Raw genomic sequence first — 14,787 nt, forward strand, 5'->3', positions numbered from 1 at the left:
TCGACCTGGACGGTTCAGATTAATTACCGGGATGTTGCACCCACTACGAACCCCTTACGTGAAGCAAGATGGAGGGTCAATAAAGAAAAGACGAAGCGAAACGGGCACAGTTCAACAAGCAAGCATTTTATTTCCCGGCACACGGAAAGCACGTATATACAGCCATACAGAATCAAAATGCACATAAAGCAAATGTTAGAGCTAAAACCGACTACGCGCACACACGGCAACACTTATACAGTTTTACTTCACAGACGGCGCCAACACACATTTACACAAAAGCAAAGGAAAGAAGCCACCCTCACAGACAAGGAGGCAGACGGGCCCGTAGGACAAATGTGCGCGTGACCTGGAGGAGCGGCCAGGTACGCGAGACCGGGGAGGTCTTACCCACGTCCTCGTGACGCGTTGGCGGGCAAGCCGCAAATGTGGCCGTGCCGCTGTGCCCCGACTCCGTGCTCCTTGGCGGGTTTCGTTGGCACCACGTTTTGGCGTGCGGTGGGAACGGGGCCCCCTTTTGCACTATCTCAGCGTGGGGGAAAGGGGGAATTGTTGATGCCCTGGTGGAGGGGAGTGGCTGGCTGGCTTTGGTCCCGCGACGAGACGAGCGATCCCCCACACCGCAACGTCGCCAACCGCCGTCCTTCCTGCCTCGGACCCGAGCTCCCTTGCTTGCAGTTCCACGGCGCGCACTCAACTCCGAGCAACGCTCCTTGTGCCCAAGAGCAACCTCTCGACGACACTCTCCAAGCAACTCCAAAACCCAACTCTTTTCAATAGGTGGCAGGAGCAGCCAATATGCAAATTTTAGGATCAGAACGCGATTGGAGGCGGTGCCACGCCGCCCCCCCGGTCAGCCATTGGTCGGGCAAAAATGGGCGTGAACCTCTCCTGATCCTAAAATTTGCATATACTGACTTCACATACACACGCTTGGAGGCGGGGCCAAGCCGCCCCGCGCTCGCCAATTGGACGGAGGAGAAGTGGGCGTGAAGCGTTTCTGATCCGAATTTCCCCTCGGAAAGGCCGCCATTTATGCTCGCGGCTCGGTGCGTTCGGCACCAATCGCCGAACGGGCCTGAAACAGCCCGACGTTCAGTGTTCACAGGTGGTGCGGGAATGGCCGTGGAAGCGATGATGTGGGATGAATTCGTGAAGGTAAAGGCGAAGGTGGTGGAGGGTTGGCGTTGTGGTTGTTGTCTGCGGGTTGGAGCGTGGTTGTAGTTGGTGATGATGGTTGGCGTGGTGGTTAAGGTGGTTGTTGTGTGATGGTGGTTGAGACGTGGTTGGTTCAAAATAATGACAGAAAAGAAAAAATGGCTAACTCAAAGCGTCGCAGCCCAGATGAATAACAAATTCCCTCTATGCAACGGGTTTGGGCTAACTACACATGTACCTATGAAGATATCTCACCTGAGGGCCCTTTATGGTGTAATGCGAATTTCCACAGCCGTAACAATATGATGGGAGACTACATCTGGGGGCTGATTCGTGAAAGTGATTTCGTGTATAATCGTAAATCTCGAAAAACTACTCACTTCTAAATCTTTTGTGGTCATTTTTGTATAAATTTAGTTTAAATGTTTTTTAAATTTTTCTATAAATTTTTTTTTTCATGTTAATTTTGATTCATATGTTGTTTTTTTCTGACTATGCAAACGAAAAGACAAATTCACCGATTTTCTCATTGAAAATAGGTGAATTTCAAAAAAACACTCGCCTGGTCACAAAAGCAAAGTTTGAGGGCAATAATAGCCATTTTCTATACTTTTGAGGCATAAGCAATTAGGAAGTAACACTGACTACCCAGGAACAAAAATTGTGTTACATCGTGATTATTTGTAATTTTAGCTTGAGCTTGCATAGCCGTCAACATCATCTGCCTACCTGTTGGGTTCCTTCTGGCGTTATCAATGCAACTTGCGGCGTCAGTCCATCATGTGTTACCACAGCAACAGGTGTGCTCAATGCTTCCCCTTGCTGCATACCAGTTAGGTATGTCACACGTTGCGGCTTCGTCGAAATATCATCTGCAAAAAAATAAATAAAAAAGAAAGACAATAACCGTATTAGGAGTAGAATGCATCAACGACAGCCTCCACTGGGAGGAATGATAGCATTTTATAAAACATGATGTATGAACAGGCAAATGTGGGAGAATCTCTGCCACGATGCTATGCAAATATGAAAAACATACATCCGAATTAAGTAAGATTTTATGGCTCCAATAATAAAGTTGTTCCACTCGAAAACCTCCATAACAGCAGGCAACAGCCACCTTCTCTCGCCATCAATTTGCACAAACTCCGAATGCACCCTCCCCCTCCACATTACATGCAACACAAATGTAGGAGAATACAAAAGTTTAAATTTAACTGATGAGTCAAAGGCAATCTTTGCTAACTGAAGTTTACTCGATCAAAATGAATGTAAATGTCAGATGAGCGAACAAAGCATCTATGAGTTTTAAGAAATGTCTTGCAATAATGGTCATGTTTTTCCACAAATAGATAACTTTGTAAAATAATCTTTCATGCAGAGTGGTACGATGGAACTCAGTGGTACTGCTTTGGTGGAAAAACATTTAGACAAGGTCAAATATATTTGAAACTCTGGGAATCAGATTTTGAATCAAACTTTCCTGCCGTTAAACATTAACTGCAATTCATTTTCAATGCAGTTCCATTCGGTAAAATACAAACACAAGATTTCTTGAGTACGGAAGAACAGTGCCATAAATTAGTAGTTTTGTACTTTGCTTTCAAAGTGATGCCACAGATATAACGTCGTGCCCCCAGAATCTGAACGCCCCATTGTTTGAACAAATTAGAATCCGAACAATTTTTTGGAGAAAAATTTGCCCTAAAAACCGAACACACTTTCGAAAACCGAACACAACGTGGCGTTCATGTTTGTTCACGCGTCTCCGCTGCGTGTCCGACCCGCATCTTCGCGCTTTGTTCATTCAGTTCGTCGGTGGAAGTACTCGTGAAAGCATCTCTCGTGTGCCGCTCGCTACTTTACCTCGTGTTTTCACCTTGATCTGTGCTGGTTTTTTTTTTCTTCAATTATCACCTTGTGCATTCACCATGGCACCCAAGAAGAGCAGTGAAGCAAATAGGAGTAAGAGGAAGTCCGTGAGAACGACAATTGAGTTGAAGAAAGAACTTATCGCTCAGTATGAGAGCGGTACGCGTGTGTCTGATCTCGCTGCCATGTTCGAGCTGCCGAAATCGACCGTGTGTAGGATTCTGAAAAATAAAGAAGCGATAAAAGCGCAAAAACCCGTCGTGAAGCGAACTCATTCAATGAACCCTCTGACGAATCGGCTTTAACGAACTCAACGTTTTTTTTCGCGAGCATGGTAGTGACGTCATGCTGCGTCACCCAATCGCTTAACCTCTTGATTATCTCCGTAGAACTGTGCGGTGAAAACGGCACGTTTGTCTCCACAGAGTGTACTGAGATATAAAACACAATTTGGTGTTTCATGGTTAATTACATACCTCCACCAGGCTGAACAGTTTACGTTTTAGATCCCAATGGCCACTGATAGGCCGGAGCTGCATCCAGACCTGATGGAAGAAGCGATGACGCTCCTGCTCATCCCCCAGGCTTGGAAGAAGATTCATGACTCAGAAAAGGTCATTTACTCATCTTATTTTACCTTAAACATGGGTAATTTCAGTTGAAAGTGTCTTGAAAGTGGGTTTTCTTGGGGTCCAGGAACGGCTTAATTCACTTTCCATTATTTCTTATTGGGAAAATAGTTTTTGGAATCCGAACAGCCTCTTGGAACGAATTAAATTCGGATTCTGGGGGCACCACTGTATATCTCTTATTCTATGAGCCAGATTGGATAGTTGTGTGGGCACCTGCCATTTACAGAGAGATATTCTGGCCATAAAGGATCGAATTACAAATGTTAATGATGAACGGTGCCCAATTGACGATCCAAATTGTCTTCAAATGAGGCAATTCTTCAGATCTCGAACCCCAATATACTATTAAGGGATGGCTTAAGTGGTAAATGGGGAAATCGTTAAAAAAAAAGTTATTTCATAGTGCAATTTCGCATAATTGTGACAATTAATAGAATGAGCAAGACAGTGTTTGGTTGTGTTTAGAACCTCCATGATGGAATGACAGCCAATCAGGCACTAAACACATGCACACAGAACAATAATAATACAAACTGAAATTTGAAATGTAAAACGTTTTCATTACTGCCTCTGAGGACGGATAGTACAGTCAAAATGTCGGATGACCTCCCACAAATTGCAACAAAAGCAAACTCAACAGATTTTGATTCCTGGATATGTCCTCAGTGACAGAAAAAAAAGTCCTAAGGGATCCTTCGGGGGGAAAGTCCTGAACTATTGATGACTGAAGTGGCACAAAACCCTCGTCATACTTCTGCCAACCCCAGTCTGTGGAAGAAGTATGCAAGTCTGACGTCTTGAAACGAATCAAAGACCACCTTCAGAAGCATGCCGAGTCTGCAAAGATATCTTCTTCAGCGCTCTGGGTTCAGTATATGGACATGCTTGACATTCTATGCAAATACATCTGGGCAGAGCGCACTGGGAGTATGTATGTGCTTGCATATGTCTGTACCAATCATTTTCTTTGTAGCCTTGATGTTCCAGATGTGAGGCTTCTTCGTGTTCTTCAATGGCTCAGGATAAAAGAAGAGGTCATGGGATTCTAAGCTTGCATGGTAGCATAGGAGAATGAGGAGGTCTGTGTCATCACCAACAAACATAGTGTTGGTGACAGTAGCAGACTGCACTGCCTTCAGTACAATCAGGAGATCAGCATCCCCTGAGGCATGGTGTGTCTCACAGTTCTTCTTCTGAAGCTCTTCACTCAACATAAAAATGAATCACTGTTTATTCTGCCTATTGGCAAGAAACTGTTCCTTTTTCATTGTGAGATGCATGTCAGCTGTAAATGTCACAGTAGTGCCAGCATTCCCTTTAGACCGTCTCTGGTGTGCCATGTCCTTCGTGTTGGTACTCTGATAGCCATCAAACAAGACTGTGGCATCTCCGTACTTCTTCGTTACATGAGTGTACTGGTGGCATATGTCTCTGTATGTAGATCCACGAGACCATGGAATGCGTTGAACAAGTGCCCCACCATCCAAAACATACTGTTGCCCATCATTGGGGATATCGGCTGGGACATCGGATCCAAGAAGATCCCAGATGGCATCAGCAAAGACTGGCTTGTGTGCTTTTCTTGGATAAGAAGAGAGGAATCAAAGAGGGCTGGTGAATAGCTGCACAGTTCATATTTGAAGGCCGACTCCAGTTATTCTGCTGTCTGTGCAACAGTGATCAGTCTCTGGAAGAGGAGTTGTGGGTCAACCTGGACTTGCTCTACATCAATCTTGACAGATGACTTCATGCCGAGGGTGACAACTTGGCCTTTCCTCTTAAATGTGCACTTGGCAGGTGTTTTCCCATGCATAGATTTAAATATTTTGGCTCCTACAGCATGTGCTGTATCGACGTTGACGGTGGGGTGTGCATGAACTCCAGTGGCAATGTTCCTCAGACGTGGATCACTACTGAACAGATTCCGTTCCTGTAAATACTGAAGAGCTGATAGTGTGTCCTTCCAGTCACGAGATTGTCTTGCTTTGGTCATGTCCTTCTTCTGCTCTCCAGTGTTCTAGTTCACACCTGTGAGCTCGTGCATTGCCTGGTTTATTTCTGCACAGGCAGGCATTGATAGTAGCCATACCAGCCGTTGTTGCTCCGTCATTCCTCACCCTCGTGTGAGCCCCCCGCTGGTCTTCAAACTTCTCATCAGAACTTGTTCGATGATCAGGTCAGATGAAAGACCTGCCCACAGGCAATCACTTCGTCGAACCACATGGAACCCCTCATCAAAACGTTGTTGGACATTGGGATGTTGAGTTTTGAGGTTGGACATCTGCTGCAGATACACCCTCGCAGATTTGGCATACAGGTTGTGGCCCGAGGCTGCCAGGTAAGGCAGCATTTCCTGGATGGCCTGTAGATGTAGTGCCCAGTTCCCAGTGTGCTCTGCCCGGATGTATTTGCATACAATATCTTGCATGTCCATATGCTGAACCCAGAGCGCTGAAGTTCTAGAAGATATCTTTGCAGACTCTGCATGCTTCTGAAGGTGGTCTTTGATTCGTTTCAAGCCGTCAGACTTGCATACTTTTTGGGGTTGCATACTTGCATACTTCACAGACTGGGGTTGGCAGAAGTGTGACGAGGGTTTTGTGCCATTTCAGACATCAATAGCTCCAGCTCCTGAAAAGATGTTACGTGTCATTAGGTGCAACTGCCAGGCTGAATGAAGCACCATGAGATGCACATGCAAGAAGCACAACATTGAGTGCACTCCAGCTTGTGGAAACTGCAGGGGCTCTGGCTGCACAAACACTCCACGTGACAATGATGAGGATGATGACGACATTGTCGAGTTCTAACTTTAATACGTTTGATTTTTCTCAACATGTATCTTAAGTTTATCATGAATGTAGTTTCTGAGTTTAATGCGAATTTTCATTTTCATTTCGAAACCTTCGTCAGGCAGATGTGATTGCCCCGAGTGGAATTGTGAATTTTGTCATGTTTCAATGATTTACATAATTATATTGTATTGCCATTGACTTGATTTCATCTTGTGTCTTCAACACTTCTTTCTTTTTTGTCCAGGAGCCAAAATCAGTATCAGGTAAAAAAAAAAAATTTTCGGGACAAAATATTGACATTTTTCGACAAAAAAGCTATAATTTTTTATTTTACCTTCAATACATTTCACTTTTTTTATAATTATTCTTGTATATCAATATACTGACCATAACTGGAAACAATTAGAATGCAGAAAAACATATTTTTACATGTTAAAATATCAATCTTTACAATTTTCTCATTTTCCCCGAAGCCGGGTGGCGTCCATATTGGATTTCCATGATTTCAGGACTTTCCCCCTTGAGGATCCCTTAGGACATTTTTTCTGTCACTGAGGACATATCCAGGAATCAAAATCTGTTGAGTTTGCTTTTGTTGCAATTTGTGGGAGGTTGACCAAATATTTCTGCTAAAATGCCTAAACTCGGAAGCACGTCAACTCCCGAAACGTCATGCCCAATAAAAGGACGTTTTCTTTTGCTTTCAATGCTCAATGTTTTCTCTCTAATTTCATATATATATATATATATATATATATATATATATATATATATATATATATATATATATATATATATATATATATATATATATATATATATATATATATATATATATATATATATATATATATAGTTACGAATTAGCCGATTCAGACAGCCACGCACAACCGCTTAAGGCCCAACCGCAGTCGTGCATCCACCGAAAACCGGAATTCAGTCGTAGCTTCGGGACAACTCCGGAAACCTGCTACGGGTGCCTTAACGCACCATAAACTGTCAATATTCCGTCCACGCGGTACAGGGTTAATCGCCGAATCTTGATATACCTAATTATCTGCGCAGATAGAAGTACCGAGAATTTATATCTTGACGGGATTCGTACGGACATGAGCCGCAAAGCACACTCGTTCCGTGTGCGATGCCGAGCGGTTTTAATCGCCAAGTTCCGTCGGACCAAATGACCACTTTTATTTGGCTTTAATAGCCAGTTAATTTCCCGAATGCACCGTGGAAGTCAATGGGAGGAAATGACGCAACGAGCAGATTGACATTCAAACAATGGGGGCATTTATTATTACAAATGGGCAATCAATGGGGGAAGGGGACATGACACAATCAAAGCCTACAACCGGTCTATTATGTACAGGCACGCACTTTACCAACAATTTTACTTATAAAGACAAGGCACCACAGAACACTTTCATACAAAACCCCAGAAAAGAAACGGGCTCGTGAGCCTTTATTCCAACTCGGAGCCTGGATGACCGAAGGCTCACAAAAGGCCAGGCAGGTTGCCTGACCGCCCCTTGTGACGGCTCGAAGGTCTTCGGGTCGGTGACCCCTGGTGTCTCAACGCGCCAGTCGCTGAGCGGCTTGAGCAGCTTGGCGAGCGGCTTGCTCGGTTCCCCTCGGTTGTCCGGCTTCCACTGCGGGCCGGTCGGTCGGTCCTGGCCGGCGACGAGCTCGGAGGAGTGAACGGGTCTTTTACTCTTTTAGTTGATGCTCTTGGGGGAACGTTCACCACCTCAGCTACGTCGCTCGACCGTGTCAGGGCCGTTCGCCCGGACCACGACGCAGCTTGTTCGACTCCATCGCAGCTGGCAGGACCTCTGGCGCGTGCTCCTCTCCGGCTGTTTTCCGGCGACTCTAGTCTGGCGCTCCCTTCTTCCCCGCCACCGACACTCCACTCACTTCTTCGCCACCGACGACTTACTCACTCCGCCACCGACACCTTACTGACTTCTGTGACTCGACTCCACCCTTTTTATAAGTCTGGGTGCCTTTCAAACTCTCACCCGAGGCCAGGCTCCGCCCACTCATCACCTCCGACCTCTCACCCCTCGAAGAAAACCCCAAGTCCGAAGTCACCAGTTGGTTTCGGGGAAGCCCTCGTTTTGTATTGATCCATTTATGCAAATCGGCTCGCATTGTTTGTTCAGGAGATGGTTGGTGTTTGTCGATGGTGAGGAGATGACGGTTGCTGTTTGTTTCATGTTGTAGGAGATGCTGGGTTGTGAAGATGGCGTTGTTTCTCGATGATGAGGATGTTGTGTTGTTTTAAAATAAAAGATAGAGAAAGAAAAATGGCTACCTCAAAGATTCACAGCCCGGCACACGAACAAATCCCTTTACACATCGGTGGGGGATCTAACCTGAAACACATACTTATCAAAATATCTGATCTCTGGGGAACCTGAATGGTGTTTTGTGAATTTCCACAACTGCAACACTACCCCCCCCTCCCCTTTTTACAGACTCGTCCCGAGTCATCAAATTTTCGTGTGCCTTCATGTGTAAGTTCTCCCCTAGTACATTTTAACTTCAGATCCCTGAGTGCGACATTTTGTGTATCCGTGTCCCAAAAATAAATAACCTATGGGCTGCGTAACTAACTACACAAGCTCACTCATTCAGACAACTTATATCTACAATTGCCGGCGCTACGACAAACATGCAGGGGGAGCAAAACTCATGTACAACTTAACCATATAATTTTTACACTAAACCATGGCCCAGGACTGATGGACTCTGTGGGGGAAAAACGCATGGCAAATGTCAACAGTTATTCAGGTGGGTGAGTGCTCAGCAGCTTGAAGGCAAGACGTCTTCGGGGCAGTGTTCAAACCGGCCCCCTTCCGGTACATTCTTCCTTCTTTTTGTTTGTTGTTCTTCAGATGCTGAAGGCAACTCACCCTCACCCGGCGGATATGCGCCATCCCACAGGCCATTTATGAACCAGGCTGCCCAAATGCAGTCTCTGGCTCATGAAATGAATGCAGATGAGCAGTGAACACAAGTACAGGGAGGTAGCCAGCTGCCCAATGCAGTCCCTGGCTCCTCCTTGTGATGAACTGGATGGACATGGATGCAAGCAAAGCACAATGGGCGAGGGGGCTGCCTGCAGGGCAGTCCCCGGAAATTGAGCGATGATCTTGGCGCACATGGTGATGGATGGACACAGGGGAAAACGCAAATAATGGCTAGCAGGCATGGGGTTATGGCAGAGGCAGGCAAACGAGGCATGGCAAGGGAAGGCCGGAACAGGCCGCTGTAGCACAACCAGACCGGCAGGTGAAGCTGGCCGGTCTCTCTCATTCTGGGAGAGAGTGCAGTGGTGCCGGTCGCTCCGAAGGCGGGCTCGGACCGAGCCCAACGTCTCCCCCAACCTATCGCCTTTGCCTGTCTCTGTCCATACCCACTCCCTTAATTTGCACAACAAAACCAAATTTCACCCCATCTTATTTTTGTTATTTTCTTTTTCCTTCTATAAATCGTCCCTAACCCCCTTACTGTCCTTGTCCGACTAACCTATGGTCATCCTAGCCTACTCCCAACCCCTATGTTCCCTTCCTGGAGGGGAATAAGGGAGAGGCAGGCATCCTGTCTCGAGGCCCAATGAAGCTTCAGAATGGCCTCCCTCAGATCTCAGCGATCTTTCACCACGGTGAGTCCAGCGGCCTACCGAGAGCGAAGAGATGGATGGTGTGAAGGCGTACATTTCCCTATCTACCCTAACGTTTATCACACTTTAAACTGCCCCGGGGCTTTCCAAAAACACCTGTCACCTAAACTATTGGTTCTACCAACCAAGATTCCCGTCGCCTGTGTTGGTATCCTTACAAATTTGGGCGTTGCCCTCAAATTTTCCCTCGTGCCCTTGCACGGTTTCGTGGCTGGGCAGCGTGCTCACTTGGCAGGAACGTTCCCTCTGCCATGGCACCCCGGGCCCTCAGGCTACCTCCGAGCCTACCAGCACCCTAAGATCTGGGGAGTGCCCTCCACGGCTACTCCCCCTCGACGCTCACGTGGCAGGCTGGCGCCAGGAGCCCCTTTTCCCCGGGTGCCCGTGCCCACGACACTGCCCACGCGGCCATTGGTGCTACGGGTCCCGCTTCATGTGGGCCCACTACGCTATCCCAGCCCCTCTTGGGCCCTTGGCCAACTAGTCTGGTGTGCGGGTGCCCACTAAGTGATTCTCACCGTTCGCAGCCACGCTCCCAGCCCATCAACAGGACTCCTGCACCCCTCCAAACGGGTTTCGGGCCTACACTCGCACAAACAGCAAAACGACCTCCATTTTGTAAATTTGGCTCACCCACTAACTGACTTTACTCTGACCCCAGGGTCCCTTGGGTGGGAATCACTCCTCCCCCCAATCATTCATCGCACCATGCATTCCACATTCACCCCATTCACACAGGCCTGCTGGCCCTCACTCCTTCCTCACACATTTTCCATTTCTTAACTCACACCAACACTCCACATTGCCGTGCTCCCTCGTCATTCCTTAAACTCATGCACGTTCCATTTAACTCTACGTAGCTAAGCAACATCCCCTCTACACATTCCAAGTCTGTCAGTGTTTTAAAAATCCCATACTCTAAATCTAACCTAACATTCCCACAAACTAACCATTCCACGGGCCCCATGAGGACCATCCATGTCCACATGAAGCCAGTCTATCTATCGCTAACCCATCCCGCTAACTATTGCTTCCTTTGCCCCAAAAGGCAAGGAGGTCTCCTACCTCCTGCCTGGGAATCCTGAATACCTGAAGTGGCAAGGCTTGCTTTTCTCTTCTCTTCTTTCTTTGTGCACCAGCGCGGCAATTCACAAACCACACTCTTTTCCCGTGACGTCATGGCAGCTGTTCGAGCTTCGCCCTCCTCGTCCCTTCCTCTCGGACGGTAACATCCGGCAGGGATTTCCCTCCTGCCGGATTCCAACTATGCGTGCAGCCATGACGTCACTGCGCATCACAAGCAAGCCTCGCATTCCGCGGGGTTCCCCACGTGAGCCCGTGTGCTCTGCTCGCCCGTAACCCGTGCCGCGGAATCCCCGATGACGTCACTCGCACCCCGAAACCACCCCGATTTCTTATGCAAGCCGGGGCATGCATAACGCATTGGGGAAACTGCTTCGAGCGCTCCGCGAACAAAACGTGCGCTAACCCGAACGTGCTGCGCAGCCCACACGGAGCTTTACACACATGCTCGCCTGGAGAACCCGTCCGATCCAAATTCACTATTTCCAGCCTAACTTCTGTCCGTCCATGGGGTTGGCTTGTATCCACCGCGGGCGTTTCCGGACCGGATTATACTTGCGTAGGCGCGCCCGTGGAAGCCTTGTGAGAAGCACAGCACGGACCTCGCGCGTGCTGCTGTGCGAATCCGGCATAGTGACCAAAATAGCTACGGCTGCTACACAGCCCTTGTCCCTCGTCTGGCGCCGTCTTAGTCACAATTCCACGCACGCACTCCTGCGTGCCATGACGCTTACACACCTCGCAATGACACTTTCACTCGGACACGCGGTTGCGTTTTCCCGCATACCAACCGCCATTTCCCTCTCATACCACGACCTCACACACGCGGTTCTCTCTCACACACACGGTGCTTCTCCCATACACACCTTTTCACTCACGCTATGCACGTGTTTCAACATGCTCGCTGCACTCGCACCTTAAACCACACACACCGGGACAATCACGCTGGGGAATCGCGCCACGACAAGCGCTCCCGGGGTTTCTATACCCCCAAGCTCCGCGTGCACCCGTTCACAGCACTCGCCTCCCTAACCTCGCACAGCTCGACCGGACCCACCTGGTCGTAAACCGCTTCAAGGGGGCATACTCCCTCCCCTCGTTCCTGCAGGAAGCCATCCTGCTGCTCGCACCGGGTCACAAAACATTTCCCCAGCTCAACCCTATTATCCCCTATTACTCCCACGTGTGTGCTCCCTTGTATCGTGTAGTTCCTCCTCTACCTTTACTATCTCCCGCGTCTCTGGTGTTCTTTCCTTTGTCTCATGCGTCTCCGTTTGTGTCTCCATGACGTTTTCCGTCGTCGTCACCTCCACGTGTTTCGTCCTACGCGTACGTCTCATTCACCTCTTTTAATTCTTCCGTGGTCCCGTTAATTATCGTGGCGTCGCTCATTCCCTTGACCTCACCCGAATCCAGCACGGACCGAACACATTCCGCACTCCCCCTCGTTGGTTCAGTGTCTCCACCATGTGGCGCCGCCATCTTGTGCTCCGCTGTCCGCCTCCCCTCTCTCTCCATGCCTGCCTGTCTGCGTTCATCGCATCCACCCTGGCATTTATGTTTTCCACAAATCGCCCCATAAACTCCATGCGGCCTCCCATGTTTTGCGCATTTGATGTCATTTCGTTCACATCCCGAATCATCCGTCACATCACTTTGTGGGGGAAAAAATTTATATTTATGAATTCTAAATTGTAACAAATGGAGTTTTAGAAATGTAAGTTTTATGCGACAAGTTGAATTGGCTGTCCTTTCTGGCCAAGAGACTTTTGCCCTAAATGTAGATAAATGTCTTGGTCTGGAGCGGTGTGACCTGAGCTGATAACAGCGAACCTTTGCCTCGAAATGTACGTAGTGGCTTCTCGCCTAAAATGACACGTCTGCAGTCTGGGTTGATAACCCCCACCACTCTCCCATGAAAGTATAAAATGGTTTGAAATGTAAAATCGTTTCAGTGCAAGTACCTGAGGAAGTATTAGAATCTCAGTGGCTTGTACTCCTTAGAACTGACCAAGTACCAACTTAGAATAAAACTCTCTGATGTAATGTGGAAGTGAATTGAATCGGGTTGGTCTAACTGTTAACTAAAAGTAAGAATAAATGAAATAGAACCAAATAATATTGCAATCAATGGGGATTCTTAAGTTCATTGTACGAGGGTGAGAAGTGTATGGTTGATAATTAGAAAATAAATTGTTTCACAAGGAAGGACTTGTGTGGACATCGGTTCTCAGTGTCAATGGGTTTTATGCAGGATTTTATAACCAAATCGTACAAACGTTAAACTCTGCCTGAAATTAAATAGGATTTCACGATCAACCAGGAAGAAATCCTTCAACGATCACAACGGGGTGGGTTAAAGAAAATCCACATCACTTCCAACATCTGCCAACGGGGATGTTGCAGGAATCAAAACAATGGGGATCAAGTCGCACATGGGGGGGGGGGGCGGGGGGTGCTCATGCGCCGCCCCAGCCACTGCACCAATTACAACCACTGGGTCTGATCGCGGGGAAAGTTCTTGCATGGCGGTGGGGTCCTGGACCATAGATCCCACAACATCTACACGACTATCTCTACCCACCTGCCTCAGCTCGCCTTGGCTGGCTATGCCTCAGCTGATTTCTGTCAAGGTCCAGCATACAAATCCAGGCCTGGCCTGTTCACCAGACAAGGCCCAAATCGAGGTGCCGGGCTCCGGCAAGCGGATCGGCAAACGCGTTGAGCCGTGAGGTGAGCAAGGACCGTCAGAGGCTCTGTCGTTTCCTCTCTTGCCTTCCCGCCTCGAAGCCCCACTTCTCAACTCAGTCCTCTCAGTTTCTTTCTCTGCAGAATCACCTTTTCTTTTGTTCTCTACGCTCGCCTCTCAAAGCCGACCACCGTCTCTCTCACGGCAGAATCACCTCCTCATAAGAGTCGATCGCTGACTCGACGTGCAGGCTGCCTCTCCCACTGCCCAAAAAGGCAGACTTGACGTGCAGGCAGCCTCTCTTACTGCCAAAAATGCAGACTCGGCGCGCTCAGGTTCAGCGTCTCTCCCGGCAGATCCAACACTGTCCCTCATTCGTTCGCTCGCTTCAAAACACGAGCACGCCTCGAGAGCGACTGTTTTCCCAAACTGAACCCTTTCTCTCTTTTTTCCAGGTCCTCGTTCGCTCGCTGCGAGACACTGGCTCCTCCCTCTTTTCGAAGCCGACAAACTCCTCCCCTGTTTCACTTCCTCCTTTTGGCCACACCCTCTCAGCCGACTGGACGGCGCCTCGTCCGGAATGGGGAAGGAAGAAGAGGGAGCTCTCAACATACCACCACTGTACGAACTATAAAACATGCATCCAACACCTCCCGACAAACATGTAACATCCATTTTACCAACAACCTAGCTAAACATGCATTTAATGGGGGATCTGAGCTAATCCTATATTTAGCAGCCTACAAAGGGCCATTTCCGTAACAATATAAACAAATACATATATGTATATATATATATATATGTATATATATATATATATATATATATATATATATATATTTACATATATGTATATATATATATATATATATA

The 14,787-nt window shown here is 47.7% G+C and overlaps 1 protein-coding gene across 1 annotated transcript in view; it reads right to left on the bottom strand.

Moving 5' to 3' along the window:
* The window catches only part of ZNF143 (zinc finger protein 143), a 145,415-nt gene that overhangs the window by 62,872 nt on the left and 67,756 nt on the right, over positions 1-14,787 (bottom strand). The window contains exon 12 of the mRNA XM_085887023.1: positions 1,888-2,030. Coding sequence (XP_085743149.1) covers positions 1,888-2,030 — 143 coding nt within the window. The remainder of the gene's footprint in view (positions 1-1,887; positions 2,031-14,787) is intronic.

This window comes from Eptatretus burgeri, chromosome 6 (genome assembly GCF_056783735.1).
Source record: "Eptatretus burgeri isolate ZD-2024b chromosome 6, Ebu_testis_v1, whole genome shotgun sequence".
Classification (NCBI taxonomy): domain Eukaryota; kingdom Metazoa; phylum Chordata; class Myxini; order Myxiniformes; family Myxinidae; genus Eptatretus; species Eptatretus burgeri.